Source organism: Phacochoerus africanus, chromosome 8 (genome assembly GCF_016906955.1).
Source record: "Phacochoerus africanus isolate WHEZ1 chromosome 8, ROS_Pafr_v1, whole genome shotgun sequence".
In the NCBI taxonomy this organism is placed as follows: Eukaryota; Metazoa; Chordata; class Mammalia; order Artiodactyla; family Suidae; genus Phacochoerus; species Phacochoerus africanus.
The window spans coordinates 87,215,310-87,237,449 of NC_062551.1; the positions used below are offsets into that span (position 1 = coordinate 87,215,310).

General features: G+C 39.2%; 1 protein-coding gene across 13 annotated transcripts in view; it reads right to left on the minus strand.

Annotated features, from left to right (window-relative positions):
* The window catches only part of PUM1 (pumilio RNA binding family member 1), a 139,750-nt gene that overhangs the window by 83,789 nt on the left and 33,821 nt on the right, over positions 1 to 22,140 (minus strand). For all 13 annotated transcript variants that reach the window (XM_047792965.1, XM_047792966.1, XM_047792975.1 and 10 more), the window contains one exon: positions 19,159 to 19,227. In XM_047792965.1, the coding sequence (XP_047648921.1) occupies positions 19,159 to 19,227 (69 nt within the window). The remainder of the gene's footprint in view (positions 1 to 19,158; positions 19,228 to 22,140) is intronic.

Here is a 22,140-nt window from a genome sequence, read left to right on the forward strand (position 1 = left end):
ACTAGAATCCCATCACTTTTCATTCTGGTCATCAGCTTTATTCACTAAAATGTACCTCTTACTTCTAATTATGTTTTCATTTCAGTTGCTGCTAGTCATACAAGAAACTCAAAAGTCCGAACACAGTATATAATCACTGCTTTTGAGCATAAAAGACTGCATAGAGAGCTGGACTTCTCAGAGGAGAGAATAAAAAACCAGAAAGCCCAAAACATTTGCTCTCCTCCTCAACAAATAAAGGTTTACCTTTACTTATTTATAATCTATAACCCAATGAGGAGAAATATCTTAACCTTCCCTCACTAAAACGAATCTCAGCTTTCCAAATCTAAATTCTAGGTTTCTCAGCATAAATTTATTCTAGCTCTATAAAACTATCTGGTAGACATGGGTTACTATCCGGACCAAAGCAGTTTCCCACATACTTTTCAGACCCTATCTGTTATTTTCTAGTCCAACGAGATCACGAAAAAAGGCACGTTTTGGTCTGACATTTAACTGCACAGCTGCACTGGTTTATTTGAAGATGAGCAGCTATAAGCAGCCAATTCCCGGTATGCCTCTAGGGTTCATTCTCTGAGACAAACAAGGACACAACTAGTACGTTAACTTGAGAGGATGGGAGGGGACAGGGAGGGAGAGCCAGACCATAGCTAAGCAGTGGAGTCAAGAAGCCCTGAACTAGACAACTCTGAGGTGTCCTAGGACAAATTATAGGACTGCCCTGGGCCTCATTCTCTTTGTACTGATGAAGGAAATACTTTTCGGGTTGCTGTGATTAGAGATATTGTTGATGTGTACCTAATACAATGCCCACCATAAAGGAGATTCTCAATAATTGTATTCAGTGGCATGATACCAAGGCTGTAAACCACAGAAGGGACAATGAAAACTAATGTGAACTACTCAAGCACAACTCAAGACTTCTTATTTTTAAACTTATTTTTCTCCTCTTAATCTCAAGAACACCCTCTCATAAGATTACAATTTCTTTCCCTATTGGTTGTACCCTTTCCAACTAACATTCTAATTTTTCTCCTTTATTTTGCAGAGAATGTGAACAAACCGAGGTCTGCATCAACTTCTCCTCACTTGTTGGTTAACCCTGCACCAGGAAAAAAAAAAAAAAAAAGTCATACAAGGGACACCTCACTTGTTGGTTAACTTTAGTCTCCATTCATTGGAAAGAGAGCAAAGGTAATCAAATATATTCATTATGGTACTCATCCCTCTCTACACAAACCTGGATATCTTTACTCAAAACTCAAGCTTCTACAAGTACAAGCCTCCATGTGCAAATACAGTCTGTCCGTAATTTGTCAAAATGCTTACTGAAAGCAGCAGCCCCGGAAGTCAAGGTTTCAAAAATGACTTCTGAGATCCTGTCATCTTTCACTGTAGTTTGTCAGGCTGTCATAACATGCAAAGCCAGCAAAAGCAGGTACACATATAAACAGGGCTGTTTTCAAGCCAAATTTTTCCAAAAGTAAACAATAAAGCAGAAAGGTACCAAAAAGTGGAGCCTGAACTTCATAGTAATAAATGCAACAAGTCTCAAAGAAATCCCCCAAGGGGGATCGATTCCAGCAATCTCCTTGGATACCAAAATCCTCAGCTGCTCAAGTCCCTTATATAAAATGAGGTAGTGCAAAGCATACATTACACACCAAATAATTCAAGACCCTAGTCAGATGCCAAGAGGCAACTGTGTCTCCAACTATAGACAATATATGTAAATATAAATGCTAAAGAGATGCTAGGGAACAGCCTCAAAAGTAAAAAAACTCCATATGCTTTGGGAAAGTAGCAGCAAGATCGATTAGCTACTATCAATGAAAAGAGCAGGGACTGAAAAGGCAAGTCTCCAAGTGATAAAGAAAAAGGAGGTGAGAGAAGGTGGTAGAAAGCCAACCAATTCTGGGAGAAAAGCTATGGCGAAACCTATGGTTTGCTAGAGTGCTCTACAAAATGGAAGGAAAGTAAACTACTGAATCAAGGTACCTAGGCAAGGACAGAAGCAAACTTAGCAAAGTTCCTCACTCTCTGGAGCTTACAGACAACCTAGTATTTCTCTCTTCTCCAAAATATACCCTTCTCAGAGTTCCTGTTGTAGCTCAGTGGAAACAAACCCATGGACTAGTAACCATGAGGATGCAGGTTCAATCCCTGGCCTGACTCGGTGGGTTAAGGATCCAGCATTGCCATGAGCTGTGGTATAGGTCAAAGACGTGGCTCGGATCTGGTGTTGCTGTGATGGTGGTGTAGGCCTGCAGGTGCAGCTCTAGCCGGGAACTTCCATATGCCACAGATGCGGCCTTAAATAAAAAAATACAAAATAAAAATTAAAAAAAAAGAAAACAAACTACACCCTTCTCTACTCCTCAGTTTGTGGCAAGCAGCATCTCTGCCTCTTGGTATTCAGTCCCTTATATAAGTCCCCCTCTTCCCTTGACTATAGGATGGACCTAGCGACTTGCTCTTAAAGAGTAACACAGGCAAAAGTGATGAGTGTGCCACTTTCAAGACTGTGTTTAAAATACTGACTTCCAAAAAAGGGGGGCAGGGGGTTTCCTGCCGTGGCTCAGCGGAAACGAATCTGATTTAGGCCTGCAGCTCCAGTTCCAATTCGACCCCTAGCCTGGGACCCTCCATATGCCTCAGGCTTGGCCCTAAAAGACAAAAAAAAAAAAAAAAAGGAGCTCCCACAGCGGCGCATCGGAAACGAATCCGACTGGGAACCATAGGTTGCAGGTTCGAACCACTGGAATGAGCTTAGAAGCAGCCCCTTCCCCAGTTGGACTCCTGAGATGACTACAGCCCCACCTAAAATCCTAATTGCAGCTTGTGAGGGACCCTGAAATAGAGAAACTTACAAAGTCATGGCTGGGATCCTGACCTACGGAAACTGTGAGACTTAAACAACTGTGTTGTTTTAGGCCACTAAATTTTGGGGTAATTCACTATACAGCAACAGTTAACTAACATAACTGTGAATATACAGAAGAGTTTTCTTATATTTATTTTTACCTTTTTTTTTTAAAGGGCTACATCCATGGCATATGAAAGTTCCCAGGCTAGGGGTCAAACTGAAACCCCATAGCAATGTGGGATCTTCGACCTACACCACAGCCCACAGCAAAGCCAAATCCTTAACCCACTGAGTGAGGCCAGGAATCAAACCCACATCCTCATGGATACCAGGCTGGATTCATTTCCACTGCGTCACAATGGGAACTCTTGAGTTTCCTGATATTTAAAACATATTTAATTCTTTGTTTTCAAGAAGTACTTCTTGTTCCATTTCTAATATCTAAAGCCTTGGAATTTAAAAAAAGTTACATCCGTTCCATTTTATGTTCTCCCCTACTTTGTCATAGCCCTTCTGTATTTAAAAAAAAAAAAAAAAAAGACAGGCTTTTTCCCCCCCTCCCTTTCTTTGGCCACACCCATGGCATGTGGAAGCTCCCAGGCCAGGAGTCAAATCAGAGGTGCAGTTGTGACCTACACCACAGCTGGGGCAATAATGGATCCTTAATCCATTGCACCACACTGGGAACTCCCATGACAAGCTTTTAAATTCTGCAAAATGTAATGGACTTAGACATGTTAAGCTTACTGAGAATTAGCATATCATAAGGAGCAATAATCTACTGATGTAAAACAAAGTGATCGTGAGTATCCAACTGTTACCTCAAATTCAGATTCAACTCCTTTGGAGGTAACATCCACAGCACTGGCTAAAACATCCTGCTTAGCCAACTCATATAAGGAGTCGCCAAAAATTCATTTAAGCTATACCTAAATTCGATCACTAAACATTTAAATGCAACTACTGTATGAAAAGACAGTTACTGCTTACCCCATCAAGAACTTGGAAATTTAGATTTCCCTGACAGGGGAGTCCCAGTTGCGGCTCTAAGAGCTAAGAATCTGACTAATATCCATTAGGATACAGGTTTGAGCCCTGGCCTCATTCAGTGGGTTAAAGGGTCCTGCATCGCCTGGAGCTGAGGTATAGTTGGCATTGTTTCTGTGGTTGTGGTGAGGCTGGCAGTTGCAGCACTGATACGACCCCTGGCCTTGGAACTTCCATGTGCCTCGGGGTTCAGCTCTAAAAGACTTCTCCTGACAGAACAAAGAACAGATCACAGAAAAGGTCTACAAAATTCACTTTAAAGAAAGATTAGGCAATAAAAGGATCAAAAGATTTGACAATTCTAAAGGTAGATAAGGGAATTAAGAATTGGTCCAACAAAAGCAAAATAGATCAAGGAGTCAGTGGTAGCAGTTTTATCCAGCACGTTATGTTTAGGGAGAGGGCATGTGATATACAAACAAATCTGTCCTTATAAAAGCAGAATATATCAGGCTAGGTAGTAACTTGTTACAGCAGTCACTAAAAACATCAAAGTAACTTCCCTGGCTCAGACTCTGCTTACCAAGTAAACTTCTTAAGAGAACTTTGCTTCCTCCTGTAGCCAAATATGCTAATCACTGAACACATTCATCCTGTCTACTTGAGTTATTATTTCTCCTTATAAATTAATTACATACATTTTGGGTTTTAATACATTGTGGTTCTAGTTAGTATAGGTCAGTTCTAAAATCCAACTGTCTCTAAATTAGTAATCAAAGTCCCATTCAAAACCAACAAACAGAATCAGGGCTTGGGGAGGTCCTACCATTTGCCATAGCAATGCAATAGACCTTGTAACTCTTCCTTGTATTGGAAATTAAATGGGAGTCCTAACCACCCCACCAATAGTACTTGTTCTCCACAGTCTATGAGAGAAAAACACATACACTATTTATCCCTGTTTGAACCATAGGACTGTAAAAGAAAAGACTTAAGAGAGCAAAGAAAACCGTAAGCTTATTCACAAGACTTCTGGAGAACAAAGTAGAAATCAAGTGCTAGTTTATGAGCAACATTACCCACTTAGGAAACCTCTAAATCTTGTTTGGGAACACCTTTCATTTAATCATCCAACAAAAAAGACAATACACAAAGCCACACTTGCACAATCAATCATCACATTAACCCCTACTAAGAGCCCTTTAAACAGAAGTGGAGACAATAAAATAAAGGCCTGAGAACATCAAGAAGCCATAGGCTTCTTATTTTAAGAAGTAATACAGTGGTAAAGTACATATAACTACTCTGAAATCATTTTAAAAAACAAAATCAGGAAGTTTCCTGGTGGCGCAGTGGGTTAAGGATCTGGCAATGACACTGCTGAGGCTTGGGTTGGACCCCTGGTCTAGGACTTCTACAAGCCATAGGTGCGAAACAAAAGAAAAAACAAAACAAAACCAACAACCTTGGTTTCAAATCCCAACTGTGTGAATTTAACTCATCTAGGCCTCAGTTTTCTCACCTATATATTAAATGAACTGCTGTGAACATTAATAACATAAAATGTAAAGAAATAGCACAACTCAGTAACTGATCCAAGAACTAGCTGCTACTATTAATTTAATAACAGAATATTAACCAATAGACTTCACATCACTAATAGCTTAGCGAATGAAATGCTCCTGTGTATTCAGCTAGCCTGTGTGAGCATATTGTTCACCCTCCTTCAGTGTAAATCTCATAAAATTAAGAGCCCTAACAAAATACTGCAAGAGCCATGATTACAGCTTTGCAGAAACCAAGAGACAAGCTGATTATTAAGGCTTGGATGTGTTTAACTATACCACCACTAATACTTGCACACGGAAGTATCAATGCAGTTTTCTGCTGGAAACTCCAATAAGCACTCTGTTAAGACGAATAAAATAGTAAACTGCCTACACACTCAACAGAAGCTACATAGGGTTATCTCTCAGAGCAGAAATGTGGCTTCCTAAGGAGTACTGTTCAGAGAGATGCTACAGACCAAAAGGCAAGTACAGGTTTGATCATCTCACAGGGCAATGGAAACTTACAAAACAAGCTTAGTTTCATTGGAATGGAGCCAATGCCGGAGTCAAATACCTGGTATTTTAACTAGCTGGTAAGATATAGCCCCTCCCTCTAAATTTTTTAATCTCTTGGTAAATATTCTCATTCCATTTTCATTCCATTTAGGAATCTGACATCAACTCAGAGAAAGAATCTTAGCCTGACTGAAATAACGTATTATTGGTAAACAATGATAGTCACATGTTCTGGTCTGAAATTCTTGATTAAGAAAACTGTAACTTTCAGAAATCCCTTCTCAAAATGTCAATGCCCTAGGGGATTTGCCTCGCCCTCCACATCACAGAGGGTTACTGTGAAATCAAGTGAGAGAGTTCATAATAAATACTAGAAACTACACATATACTTATTACTAAAGATTTAACAAGAAACAGTTTAAGTATAAAAGTATTAATATCCTTTACTAGGCCTTTTTTTTAAAAGGTGCATACATCTATTCACCGTTAGGACAATTCTTTCGGAAAGAGTTCTGACAAAATATACACCAAGAGTCATGTTCACTCCTGACACTTTATCTGAATGTTAAAATAATTCAAAAGGGGAAAGCTCTATATTCCGAGTGTAAGAGCAAAAAAGTTAGGAGCAAACTAAATGTGTAAGCTCACCCAAAATAGCAATGACCATATGCAATATTTATAAAGTAACATTTAATTTTAAAAACAAAATACAAAATTGTACATGTAAAGTCTGCTTCCCATCACACCCTTCCCTTTGGAATCAAGACCGGAAAGAAAATAAAATATGAACTAGGTGCTTGTTGGTGTAATGGGATTGTGGATGACCTGTTTTTTATAAAATATACTTTTATTATGATTTAGAATCTTTAATAAATAAAAATGGAGATTATGGTGGTACAGAATTCACTACAAACAAAAGGCATCTTCTCTTAAGCAGATACATTTCACTTTAATATAATAATTTCAAAGTAACAAAAGTTAGTGGGAATTTGGAGTTTCCGTCGTGGCTCAGTGGTTAACGAATCCAACTAGGAACCATGAGGTTGCGGGTTCAATCCTTGGCCTTGCTCAGAGGGTTAAGGATCTGGCGTTGCCGTGAGCTGTGGTGTAGGTTGCAGACACGGTTCAGATCTGATGTTGCTATGGCTGTGGTGTAGGCCGGTGGCTACAGCTCCAATTCGACCCCTAGCCTGGGAACCTCCATGTGCCCTAAGGGAGCAGCCCAAGAAATGGCAAAAAGACCAAAAAAAAAAAAAAAAAAGTTAGTGGGAATTTTAAGGAGGAGAGCTCACACCAGGTTTCAAATATTTTTAAGCAAGCAGATAATAATCTCCAATCCACTTTGAAAACTGTAATTTAAATAATGAATGCTGAGAATGTTCAATGGTTTAATCACAAGCCAGTTATTTTTTAAATTAAAAATAACCAAGTATGAGAGTTCCCACTGCAACAAGCGTGTTAATGATCTGGCTTGTCTCCGTATTATTGCCGGTTCAATTCTCAGCCTAGCACACTGGATTAAGGATCTGGCATTGCCACAGCTGTGACATAGCTTGCAACTGTGGCTCAGATTCAATCCCTGGCCCAGGAACTTCCATATACCACGAGTTCAGCTGAAAAAGCAAAAAAATTAAAAATAACTAAGTATGTAAAAAAACATAGAAGAGTTTTTGTTTTCCCCTTCTTGTCCAGAAAGTTTAAGAAACATGATTCCCTAAATTCTCACTTTCCATTTATATAAATATCAACTAAGTGTCCTGAATTATTTTTTTAATCAGTTCCTCAACATTAACATGTAAAGGTGTTTTTTTTTGTTTGTTTGTTTTTTTGTCCTTTCCGCTATTTCCTGGGCCGCTCCCACGGCATCCCAGGCTAGGAGTCCAATTGGAGCTGTAGCTGCTGGCCTACGCCAGAGCCACAGCAACGGGGGATCCGAGCCATGTCTGCAACCTACACCACAGCTCATGGCAACGCCAGATCGTTAACCCACTGAGCAAGGGCAGGGACCGAACCCGCAACCTCATGGTTCCTAGTCGGATTCGTTAACCACTGCGCCATGACAGGAACTCCCAAAGATTATTTTTAAATGTTTAAACATTTTTCCTGTTTCGTTTTATTCAAATCACCAAAATACTGCCTACAAATCAACATTTGCTAAATTTTTTCACATTTCACTAATAGGCAGCATAACAATCTTGAATCTAGTAATTACTGCCTAAAATTTTTAGCCTATCTAGCAAGATGATTATTAGTGAAAACAAATTTTCCTGTTAATAATCTCTCAACTAAATCTCTTTTGAAGGAAGTCTAATATATTGCTCTTAAAGAAAAGTTTAGTTTTTTGCATAATTTATAACTGCAGTATATAAAAGTTATAATTTTTTTAAAAAATATCTTCCAAAGTTATTAAGCACTTTTCATAATAAGCTTTTTTTTTTTTTTTTTCCTTTTTAGGATTGCACCCACAGCATATGGAAGTTCCCAGGCTAGGGGTCAAAGACCCCTGCTGGCCTATATCACACCCACAGCCACACCAGATCCAAGCTGAGTCTTCGATCTACACCACAGCTCACAGCAGAGTGGGATCCTTAACCCCCAAGGGAGGTCAGGGATCGAACCGCATCTTCATGGTATTAGTGGGACTCGTTACTGCTGAACCACAACAGGAACTCCATAATAAGCATTGTTAATAGTTGTATCTGGAGTTCCTGTTGTGGCGTAGTGGTTAACGAATCTGACTAGGAACCATGAGGTTGCGGGTTCAATCCCTGGCCTTGCTCAGTGGGTTAAGGATCTGGCGTTGCCATGAGCTGTGGTGTAGGTCGCAGACATGGCTCATACCCCGTGTTGCTGTGGCTCTGGCGTAGGCCAGCGGCTACAGCTCCGATTAGACCCCTAGCCTGGGAACCTCCATATGCCACAGGAGCAGCCCTAGAAAATGCAAAAAGACAAAAAGACAAAAAAAAAAAAAAAACAACTTTGTATCTAATGTCCTGTAGTAACACTTCATCACTAAGGATTAAGTTAAACAAATCACTTAGGCCTGGCCAATGAGGTGACCTGACCTTTTCTCCCACAGTTAGAAAACCACTACTGCTTTTCTGACTACTGAAAAAACAAAAGTTCTTTTACCAATGTCAAAAAGTAAACTATTACTTGAACATACCCTGAAATGCCTGAATAAGCCACCACTGGAAGTAACAAAAGTAGTAAAAGACAGTCTTTGCCCTGAAAGAAAATATTAAGATTCAAAAGATTAAATTTAAATTTAATTTAAAATTAAGATTAAAAAGATTAAACCAGGAATCAAACTGACAGTTACAGGCACTTTAAAATAAGCACACTAGATGTTCCAGCATGGCAAAGCAGGTTAAGGATCCTGTGTTGCCGCAGTTGTGGCCTAAGTCGCAACTGTGGTGGGAGTTCAATCCCTGGCCCAGGAACTTTCACATGCCACAGGTTTGGCCACAAAAAAAAAATAAACACACTAACAGTGTGGCACAGGTTATTAAACTTCAAACAACCTACTACAGATGAAGAAAGGAACTGCACAGGGACAGGATGGTCAAGGAACACCTTAAAGGAAGGGGTAGTTCAGAGTGAGAAGACAGTGGAAAGGACTTTTGAGAAAGAGCAAAAGTGAAATGAAAGCAAGTAGGGCAGGTGCCCATCAATAAGAAAGGAATCAGGGCATCAACGAGAGGAGAAGTAAGGAAAGGGTGAAAAAGCACAACTAGTCCAGCTGCCAGTGAGACTGAGGAGCTAGGCTCTAATGGAACAAGCAACAACAGGGAGTAACATTATGAAGATTCATTTTAAAAGATTCATTTGACATTTCCTCATAAAATGGAGCGAGAGAAAGCAAATGGATGCTGAGAGACCACTTGCTGCAAGGAGAGTTCACTGCAGTAATTCAGGCATACAATGTTAAGAGAAGGGACTGTGGAAGTGGGAGCTGAAGGTACAAACTTTTGCTTAGATGCCTCTCTAAGCTTTCATAGCACTTTTAAAGTTATTTAATTTCAAAAGTGAAGCTTCACAGCCCATCATGATGATTGAGAACGAAGTCCCTATGAATACATAAAGCCAGACTACCACTGAAGTTCTTTTGATCATGAATCTGCTCCACAGAATCAGCTGAGTGCAAAGGCTACATGAAAACAAGATCCAAGTATGTAAAAACATGGTGTTGCAAGTTCAAGTTTACAAGTCCAATGGGTAAAGTTTTAAGGTTGTCCTGAAGTTCCAGTGTGGGGTGCTGGGGAACAGTTAAGAGCAAAAAGAGCAATCAGGTAAAAAAAAGAAGAATTTGGTAGCTCTTAAATTTTAGGACAACCACAAACTAGACTGAATTGCAAATAGCTAGTTCCTCACCTGATGACTGCTGTTAAACTTAAAAACATACTTTAGAGTTCCCACCATGACTCAGTGGTAAGGAACCCAGCTAGTATCCATGAGGATTGAGCATTCGATCCCTGGCCTCACTCAGAAGGTTAAGGATCAGGCATTGCTGTGAGCTGTGGTATAGGTCGAAGACGAGGCTTGGATCCTGAGTTGGTGTGGCTGTGTGCAGGCTGGTGGCTACAGCTCCAATTCACCCCCTAGCCTGGAAACTTCCATATGCCAAGAGTGCAGTCCTAAAAAGACAAAAAAAAAAAAGTACACTGCCCTCAAAGAGCACAAGAGTTTCCCAGTGTTCTTTACCACACAATCACTGTTAACAACTTCATCCCTGAAACACAAAAGACACTGGTTGTTCTTTCATAAAGCATGCCCTTCAGAAAAATTCAGATACTGTTAGCACTTCAATCACCACAATATTTTGTGGTAAATTAACCTGGGGCAAGCTCCACACTAATCCTTTCTCCACTGCACGTCCCCTCCTGAATCTACTGAAAGTAAAGTTTTCTTTATACCTTCCTATTTCAAGTTACTGGAACAGAGCCAAGAGAAATTTCTTTTGCCTATCAAATTTTTCATTTAAAAAAAAAAAGGTTTTCTTCATAAAACCTGATAGGCTGACAGTAAGCTAAACTATGTTCAGAAAATGAAGACATGGCCAAGGTGAACCAGACTTTTCTCCATGATATAGGAAAAGCATGTAAATTAACAGAAAACTATATTACCTGGGCTACTTTATGTTTCCTACATATAATGTCATTTGTATTTATCTAAGTAAAATTACCTATTACATAACCACATTACAATTATACTAGGACTAGACTTAATAGTTATATAAATGATTCCCTGCATAGTACCTGAGAGCCTGTGTGCAAAAGAAAAACCTCCAGATCACTTAGGATATCGGTAAAGTTCATGAGTAAAACCATGGAAACATCTAGATTGCTTCATGACCTACCCCCTGATATTCCCAAAGCAGAAAGCAAACAGCTCAATTAAAAGAGGATAAAGTGTCCTTTGGGAGTTCCCATTGTGGCTCAGCAGTAACGAACCCTGAAGATGAGGTTTGTATCCCTGGCCTCGCTCAGTGGGTTAAGGATCCAGCTTGCCATGAGCTGTGGTGTAGGGCACAGACTCGGCTCAGACCCTGTGTGGCTGTGGCTGTGGCCTAGCCTGGGAACTCAATATGCCACAAGTGTGGCCCTAAAAAGCAAAAAAAAAAAAAAGGTCCTTTGCCTTAAGATGGGACCAAAACCTCTAACCTACTCATATAACCAGTCAGGCTCAGGGTATTTTTAATTATTAAACTGACAAGTGTCTCAGTATGCCAGATATGGACAAGTTCCCTCTTTTCATGTGTTCCAAGAGTAGAAAATTTCACAGGTTTGTATGTATTTAGGCAAGACCACCACAGAGAAAATAAACTATTTCTTCTACATACTCTGCTAGAATGAGGACCACAGCATGCATTAGATTAACTGGAGACAATGAATTAATTGTGGTGGTTCTGGTTCCTCATCAGCAAAATAACAGGAAACAAGAAAGAATTACACACAACATAGATTAATACAAGCTTGAACAAGAAATGTTAACAGAAGTAACTGCAATTTTCTCAACACCATCATGTCTGTGCATATATAATAATGACGATATTCCTATGCTCCAGCAGACAGTCCCAAAAAAGTGTCCTATGGTTACAACTACATTATACAAAAGATCCTTTATAATAAATGCCTTTATATAAGATTCAACTTGGATGATAACAGCATTGCTGATATGCTATTCATCTTATGTACGCTTGGTAAAATAATTACTCAATAGCTCAAAAATGTGAAAATCTGCAGGGAAGGTTGAATAAATGCTTTTCAGTTTTGTCTGCTCCTCTTGCCCCTCACTTCACGCCCCCACTTCCCTGAGGAGAGAAAAGCAATATAAATAGAGAATACAGGCAGTATTAACGGAATTGAACTGAGGTCCCTTGGGGTAGGGGCGGGGGGTGAGGGGAACCTTCTGAAGTAAAAGAAAAAATAAAGAGGAATCCATATTTAAGAAAAAATATTTACTGGTACACAATATACCAGGCAGCCACTGTTTACAAAGTACATTATTAGCTGTTTACAAAGTACATTATTAGCTATTTCATCATTATACATGAAATAAAATTAGGGCCATAAGAATGATACAAATAAACTTGCTACTTGAATCCCCCTCTGTAGCTTCTGGCTGGTAAGAGCAGGAAAGCTTTTATAAAGGAGCTGATGACTGAGCTGGATTTTTGAGGAATGGGTAGGCTCTGGACACAGAGATGAACAGCTGAAAAGCTGAGGATCTAGAGTGATAGACATCTTAGTTTAAATAGCTGGCTTGTGTTCATATTGATCTCCCTAAATGCTATCTGCTGTATGTATAAGGGCATCATCACATTGCAGGACCACTATGAAGATTATATATACTGTATATGTTGAGCACAGCACCTGGAAAATCGTATATGCTCAACAGACTGCAGCTATTATTATTTCTGAGTCTAATAAAATAGAACTTGAAGTCAATCTACATCTTGAAACTTAAGATCTTAGCTGGAGTCACCTGACCTTAGAACTCATTTTCCTCCTGTAAAACTGGTACTAATATCTCTCAAAAATCTATTGGGAAAGTCACACAGGTAATGAAATCAATGCCACAGTATCTTGAAAAATATTAAATATATTATTAGAGTTAGTTATTCAGTTAGCTTACCTTCAAATAAAACATACTGATATAGACGAAAAGAATGACAATATTTTAGATGAAGGAGGCCAAAAGGGGGAAATTTAATGAAGACATATTAAGTAGTATGTGGATCAGCTATTTCCTGCTGTAAAGAAGCATATTTTACTACATTCAAACATTCTGAGACAGCTCAGCATATACAATGATAGGTCTCTCTATTCTTCCCAGAGCTAGATAGAGGCAGATAATGGAATGAGTGGGGTTCAAAGTGACAGGACAGAACTGGGTGCCAGGTTCCAAATGTCAGATGCACCCACATTCTCAGGGTTAGAAGACACCTTCTTATCTTCTTCCTCAAAATGCCCAATCCTAATCCCCAAACTATTATGAGGTCCCAGGAACTTCTGAAACAAGATTCATAAAGAGGTCACTTAGCCTCTTAGCAGTCATTAACCTAAAACAGGAAAGTTAATAACTTCCTCCAGGTCACTTGGCCTGGTTAGCTATGTCTCATCTTAAGTAATCATTTCATTTTAATGAACAAGATGTCAAAAATGTCTAACAACCAAATGGTATTAATACGAAGTTAATGGAACCAGGCAGCTGTTAAGATTCCTACGCACACTCAAAAGCTGTACTGGTGGAGGGGAGTGTGTTACACTGTTTGGTCAAATATTTTTATATCAATACACCAACAGGCTTTATTTTCTTTTCTTCCCTTCTGCAAGAAAGGCTACACAATGTTGCTGGCAGACAGTATATCACCCTTCCAAAATTCAATCCATTTTGGAGTCAATTAAGTTACTCTTCCGGGACTCTAACCGCAAGGAACTGAGTACGACGGAGGCAGCCCCTTTGGGTCATAAAACTATTTTAGGCTACCCAAAGGCCTCCAATTCTATGAGCCATCATGCCATGGTGGAAAGATACACAAAAGAATCTAAAAGATTTGGTATCCACATGAGGCTCCTACTTGCCCCAATTTCAGATTCACTAACTTATAAGCCTTGCTGGAGAGATATTTCACAGTGCCTTATACAGCTGAGACAGTGAATGAAGCACTTAAGAGAACCCAAAGAAAAGATACAGAACCTCTACATTATAAGGGGAAAGTCACCCAGAAAAGGAATATTTTAGATACCCTTTGGCATATCCTAGAAAAAGCAGATATATTCCTTCTTTATATCTTTTGAAAGCTAGAAATAAGGGCAAACTCCAAGAATCTTAGACTTAAAAGGGTCCTGGAAAAAAACTACATAGTCCAACATCTGTGTTTTCCCATCTTATGGATGGGAAAAAGCTAAGTCCAAAGAAGATGAATGTCTGAGGCAAGGCCAGAAGCAGTGGTATCAGGGTTCTTGTCCAGTGAAATCTCCATCCCACCAGGTTATACCTTTTGCGGCATTAAGAACTCTCCAAATCATTGTCAAATTCCTTCCTCTACAAGCCATTCTGCTATCTCACACTTATGGGCAGAATTCCTATGTAATGTCTAATGAGAATCTGCAGCTATATTTTTTTGGTGGGTTTTTTTGGGGTTTTTTTTTTTTTTTTGCTTTTTGGGGCCACACTTGACAGCATATGGAGGTTCCCAGGGTGGGGTCCAATCAGAGCTACAGCTGCCAGTCTACACCACAGTCACAGCAACACCAGATCCAAACCACATCTGTGACCTATACCACAGCTCACAACAAAGCCAGATCCTTAACCCACTAAGTGAGGCCAAGGATCAAACCTGCAACTTCATGGTTCCTAGTCAGATTGGTTTCCGCTGTGCCATGATGGGACCTCCTGCAGCTACGTTTTAAACTATCTCCTTATTCTACTTCCAGGGAACGTGGTAGGGTTCATTATTACTCCACATACAGAAGCACTTTCCAGATTTCCTTCCTCAGGTTTACAAACTTGTCTGTTAACAAAGGTAAGTTTTTCTATGCTTCCGTTTTCTAAAACAAAGATGAAGGGCCAAATATCTAAATACATTCCATTTATTTCAGAAATAATCACTACTATTTTAACATCTCTGAGCACTGTCAAGTTACTACATGTAAAACATTGAGGAATCTTAAAAAGAAAAAAGGTCCTTATTTTTTAAAGTGAGAAAACCAAATTATTCAAAATAAGGTGCCTTTTCTGTCAAAGGCTCTCCAAGTACTTTCAAATGAGAACCACTACCCTCTTTGCAGATCCATCCTTTGTAGGACATGAACAGGTGGAGTAAATAAGTCATGCAAAACTATAAACCAACCAAGGTAGGAAGCCCAGCAACCTCAGGTCAATGAGCCTCCCTCAGTACTACAAATATAAAGATACACCTTTGAATACTCAACAGGAAATAATCTGTGCCTTTCAACTTTTCAGGACTGAATTTAAAGTTGAATAGAAAGGTTTGCTAGCAAGGAGAAAGGATGAAATATTTGAAAATAATTTGTAGCCCTAAGCCTGAGACATTTTCCTGTCTTGCTGTATGTTGACTTTTTAGAATAGGAGGCACAAACAGAAGAACTGTACTGTGTCCTTCAGCTAAGAACTACTATACTTCAGACAATAACAAGGTTTGAAGGTGAAATTTTAAGTAACCACTTCCAAGTACGATTTCTAAGAAATGCTCTACATCTTGCAAAGTGACTCCAAGAGTCTAATAGTGGCCCTGATGAAAAAAGAATGTTAACAAGAGCCAACCAGCACTAACTTTACTCAAGTCAATTACTTGCAATGGAGCCAATTCTCTTTGAATTCTAAAGATTCATGCATTCTTGAACGACATGGTATTATGTGCTCTAATGAGGACTCTCACACAAGCACACAGATACACACAAATACACATAAAATAATTGCAGCAAAAAATATTGTGCCTGGCCTTAAAGTCCATACAATTTACTTGAAATTTTACTGTTTATGTGAGTAAAGACAACATTTACACACATCTCCTTTCAGAGATATTTTAATGTTTTAAAGGGAAGGAAATTTAATGAAGTTAAACTAATTAGAAATTGCACTTTATAATTTTATCATAAAAGCTTATTTTCTTCATTTCTCCTTTGTGCCAATCTTCCTGTATCCCTGCAAAAATTTTCCAAACCTACACTTATACGAATCCTACTAAACTAGAGGACGTTTTCCAAGTCCTATACCTCCTCCTCCATTCGAGTAATCACAAACTAGGCCTGCCAATATCGATCACTCCCTTCTCTAATCTTGAATCACACACAGAAAAACTGTGCACACCTTCTGCTGTTGTTTTTTTGTTTGTTTGTTTGTTTGTTTGTTTGTTTTAAAGGGCTTCTCTTTTATTTATTTTTGTCTTTTTGTCTTTTTACAAGGGCTGCACCCAGGGCATATGGAGGTTCCCAGGCTAGGGGTTGAATCAGAGCTGTAGCCGCCCGCCTACACCACAGCCACAGCAATGCCAGATCCGAGCCACATCTATGACCTACACCACAGCTCACGGCAACACCGGACCCTTAACCCACTGAGCGAGGCCAGGGATCGAACCTGCAACCTCATGGTTCCTAGTCAGGTTCGTTAACCACTGAGCCATGAAGGGAACTTGTCTGCTGTCATGTTTATTCACTGCTTCCTCAACTAGCTAAAGAAAGAGTTCCTTAAGTACAATACCTCACTCCATACTTAGTCTGTCCTCTTTGTGCCTGGACACTGGGTTATTTTTTCAAAAAAATAACTTCAGTTAAGTATCTGTATTTTCAGAGGGAAGTGTATTAAGCATTTGTTTAAAATCCTTCCCCCAAATATCAATAGTTACAAAGCTTACTAAAATGAGATATTTACCATCAATTATTTTATAAGTATTGGCTTCATTTACTTTGAGGGCACATGCTTTGGAGAGGAAACCAGACACAGTCCTAGCTCCATCATTTTCTAGATGTGTGACCTTGGGTAATTTAATTCATCTCTCTCAGTCTTTTTCTTTATCTGGATAATAGAACTGTCCTGAAAGAGTTATTGATAAGATAAAACATGCAAACTCCTTAGCATCCGCCTAATAAATGGCCAACAAATGATAATTATTATTAATTTGTCAGTAAATAATGAGGACAGAAAGAAGAGAGACACTGTATTACTTTGTTTCATTACTTACATATGCCTACACCCAGGTTTGGGGAATTACATACAAACATCAAGAAATGACATTCCTAAGAAAAATGAGGGTGTGGTCTGGAGACCTTGGTGGGGGAGGGACATTTCTGGAAGAAGAAAATGGTTTTTAAATAGCTTTGCTCAAAGTTGTTAATTTAAATAAAATCCACTCTCTATTCATTTCTGTTCACTATTCAACAATTAAAGTTAACCCTTTAGACATTATGAAATGTTGCTAATAAAACAGTAAAAGGGAATTATTTTTGTGTAACTGATTCTAAAAGAGTTAGATTAGATTTTTAGTAGAGTAGGGAGTTCCCCTCATGGCTCAGCGAAATCAATATGAGGACGCATCCATGAGGATGCAGGTTTGATCTCTGGCCTTGCTCAGTGGGTTAAGGATTTGGCATTGCCATGAGCTGTGGTGAAGGTCGCAGACACAACTCAGATCCTGCGTTGCTGTCTGTGGCTATGGCACAGGCCAGCAGCTGCAGCTCCAATTCGACCCCTAGCCTAGGAACCTCCATATGCCGTGGGTGTGGCCTTAAAAAGATTTTTAAAAAGAAAAAAAAGGGAAAAAAAAAACGGTTTTTGGTAGAATGGACCAGGTTAGAATCACAGGAGTGAGGAAGCAGACGAACGCATATCCCCATCTATACTTACGAGACACATCCATTAACTTTCTGTCCAAACTTTGCTCCACAAATTTAGTGAGAAATCATTTACTCAATAACTATACAGGGTTTAGTGAGGTGCACTGTTTCAATATCAGGCAAGCATAGGAAAAATAAGGACACCTACCAATCTTAAAGCTCTAGAGGAAAAACAAGAACAGGCCAAAAACCCATGAACCCAAGATGATAGGACACTGGACTCTGATCACAAGATGATCCAGAAAAGTTAAAAACAAAATCTTATAATCAAAGAAGCAAGAATCTTAGGCTCAAAACACCAAAAGACATTAACTAATGCCTAGCCATAGTGGCTGTCAATCAATATTTGCTATAAATCAGGAAAGAAATTATCTTAATTTTGAGTCCTCAGAACCTAGCACAGTGCCTGGATCAAAGAATATTGGCTAAATCAAAGAACAAATGTTATTTAATGAATGGTAAAAAGAGAATCCAAAATATAGGTATTCTCCTTCCTTTAAAACATTTAAATAAATGTGAAGAGCTTTTAAATACTAGATATACAAAAAATAAAATGGAAGAAAAAACCTAAGGCTACTCTCTAGAACAAGAGAATCACACAAGCAAATGTCCCCAGTTTGTGAACCTGTGACATCTTTAGCAATTAATTCAAACTGTATGTTCTACCTATCACCAATACACTCTTATTGTCAACATTTAGAAGCACCAGAAACCAGCTATTCTTTACTTATACTCCTCTTTCTTACATAATTATGGCGATATTCCTTATCAATCTAATGGATGATAATAAATTTTATTTTTGCAAATTTTAAACATTACAAAAGCCAAAATTCTTGTTTCTAAATTCTACAAATGTAAGGGATGGCTGACTCAGACCTCTAGCTTCTGGAATTATTTTACTAAACATCTAATAATTCCCTCTACACATGGAGCTCTAAACAGCTTCCTCAAAAATGGCACTGCTCTATAGGTTACCAACATATTCTGACTAGCAGCCAATCTATAACTCCCTTTCACTGCAAAAGAATCTAACAACTGAAAAATAAGGCAAAGGTAAGGACATTTGATGCATATAAAACTAAATTATTCCATAAAATGCTAACACCTCAATTTACAACTGGTTAAGATAACATCAATGATTTGTGCTCATATTTTGGTTGCTTTGTTTTGTTTTTAAGAAACTAGGCTAAAGTTAACATTCTTCTTAAAATGAGATTGTTTTGGCAAATTCTGCAATATCCCACTCCTAGCATGAGGATGGCAACAAGGAAAAGCAAGCACATACTCTGGAGACTAGATTCGGACACAACTGATGAAAGACAGCTCCAACCTTCCTTAAAACAGGCCTATTTTTCTGACATACCAGTTCACTTACCTCTCCCATCGCTCTTCCCTCCAGAGCAAGTGCTTGAAAATCATGATTCAGTTCATCCATAGAACGTACCTATTGTTTAGAATAGAGGAGGTAAAAGTTGCAAGTTAGCATTTGGAGTTTTACATATACATTAAACACAACTGAAAATCTCTTTATGTTTACTTTTAGATATTGACAAAGACAATAATAATCAAGTAACTGAGATTAAAGATTCACTTACCTTTAACCATCAGGGTTCAGCAATGACCCCTGCTTTATTCCCCTCCCATTCCCTTTTCTTTCCAAAACATAAAAAATACATAATCCAGAAAGAGAAAAAGCAAATCCATCACACGAGAATTACAGTAGCTATTTTTCACATATTTTTAACTTAGTAAGTAAAGACTAGCATATTGAAGACCAATGATGCATGTAGATGATTACGTAACTTAAACCTCTCTACTGAGTGAAAGACCACAGTGCTTGTCCCCAACCATAAATGGTTAAGTATGAATTAGCTCCCACCCCCAAAAAAAGGAGTTCCCATTGTGGTGCAGCGGAAATGAATCTGACTAGTAACCATGAGGTTGCAGGTTCAATCCCTGGCCTCACTCAGTGGGTTAAGGATCCAGCGTTGCCAGGAGCTGTGGTGTAGGTTGCAGACGTGGCTTGGATCCCGCGTTGCTGTGGCTGTGGTGTAGGCCAGCGGCTGTAGCTCCAGTTAGACCTCTAGCCTGGGAACCTCCATATGCCATGGGTGCAGCCCTAAAAAGCGGAAAAAAAAAAAAAAAAAAAAAAACAAATTAGGGGACTCATCTAATTCAAGACAGCATTTCTTTCCTTTTCCAGAGAAAGAAGTACCCTAGTATTTCTTCATACTGGAAGACCTCTGGGGGCTCAGAGAATCTCAAAACCAGGAGGAAAAAGAAAAAAGACATATCACAAGAATCCCTTCAAACTTCACCTAACATTAAACATACTACCCACATCATAACAATCTTTCTAGAATTCAATTAATTAATCTCCAAAGTCACTTAATATTTAAGAGCTAGGATGGAGTATAGAATAGATTACTCAAAACAGTCATAATTCAAAAATCCTTGTTGCCCAATAGTCTATTGGTCTTCTTAGTTATAAGCAACAAACCACCTATGCTGCCTGAGGCAAGATTAAAGAGAAAGGTTATTCTCCTACCTGAGAAAGATTGCCTGATGTAGGACTTTCTCAAACCCTCTCAGTCCAAACATCACCACCTCCAAAAATATGTGTACAATTTCTAGCAGTGGGTAAAGGCAAAGACAGTCAAACTAAGGCCAGGTAGGGAGAGGGTAGAGTATGAAACATGAACCAGATTACAGCTAGGGAGACCAATTTAAGAATTTTGTTAACATGCCACCTGTATGTCACCCAACAATCTTAATTTGACTGAACTAATATACAGTGAACTAAAAATAATTACATTATTTTTATTTATTTATTTATTTATTTTTGTCTTTTTAGGGCCGCACCTGCAGCATATGGAGGTTCCCAGGCTGGGGGTCGAATTGAAGCTGTAGCTGCCAGCCTACGCCACAGCCACAGCAACGCAGGATCAGAGCCGCATCTGCAACCTACACCACAGCTCACGGCGATGCCGGATCCTTAACCCACTGAGCAAGGCCAGGGATCAAACCCACAACCTCAAGGTTCCTAGTCGGATACGTTTCCACTGTGCAACGATGGGAACTCCTAATTACATTATTTCCAAAACCCAGAGCTGATACTATGCTATAAATGACACACTCTGTCACTAAGATACAACAGCCTTGGGATGCTTACCAAAAGTATAAATTGATAAAATACAAAATGATGTTAATTTCAGTCATACGAGAACAAACAAAGGCGTAGAGATAAGGCTTATTATTTTGGTGAAACAATTCCAAAGCGCCTTGAAACAAGCTAGGACCACAGTGCAAGGTGTTTACATTGTTTAGGTAATCACACTGAGTAAGTTCCTAAACTACAGGTGGAAAAATAAGGAGGGGTGGGATATAAGGACAGGATCTTAGCTGAGAATTCTACAAATGTTAGACAAAACCACTTTGAACCTTCAGGCCAGAGTTCACATTTACAAAGCATGTAAATTAAATGCATAAAGTTTCACATCTACTTCTTTCTGTGGAATCTAACCAATACATTTAACTAGATGCTTGAAAATCCAAAAACCTACAAATAGTTTTAACCAAGGAAGTTGGAATTCTATTTGTATTGCCCAAGAGAAAGATAGGAGTAGCTACAAAAATGGGGGGGGGGGGTGAGTGATAAGGGAAGGAAGAATCAATGTAATATGCTTATTTCTATAATCATCACAACCTCACAGTAATTACTCACATGTAAGAGATCACGACAACCTCACAGTAATTACTCACGTGTAAGAGATCACAACACTAAGCTTCAGAAAAATACCTCTTCCCCAACCATCGTTAAGTAGGGAGATTAAATGGCATTTCCAAGATCTAAATCTAGGTTTTCCACCTTAAAGGGCAATGTCTTTTTTGTCTTTTTTTTTTTTTGTCTTTTTAGAGCCACACCCGCCGCATATGGAGGCTCCCAGGCTAGGAGTCAAATCCAAGCTACAGCTGCTGGCCTACACCACAGCCACAGCAACACCAGATTGGAGCCGTGTCTGTGACCTACACCACAGCTCATGGCAACGCCAGATCCTTAACCCACTGAGCAAGGCCAGAGATCGAATCTGCGTCCTCATGGATCCTAGTCAAATTCATTTCCACTGCGCCACAATGAGAATCCCATAAAGGGCAATGTCCTTTCTATGTCACCAAGCTGCCTCCATGACAGCCATAGGAAGTTTCCAGCCCCAGATAGTGCTGCCTTCAGTTTCTGTCATGGGCTTTGATGAGTGTGCTTTCTTGGTCTTCTTGCCTTTGCTTTCCACTGTCTCCTCCTGCCCCCTTCAAAATTTGCCCATCCTGCACTCATTAGCAATTCCCATCCCTTTCTATA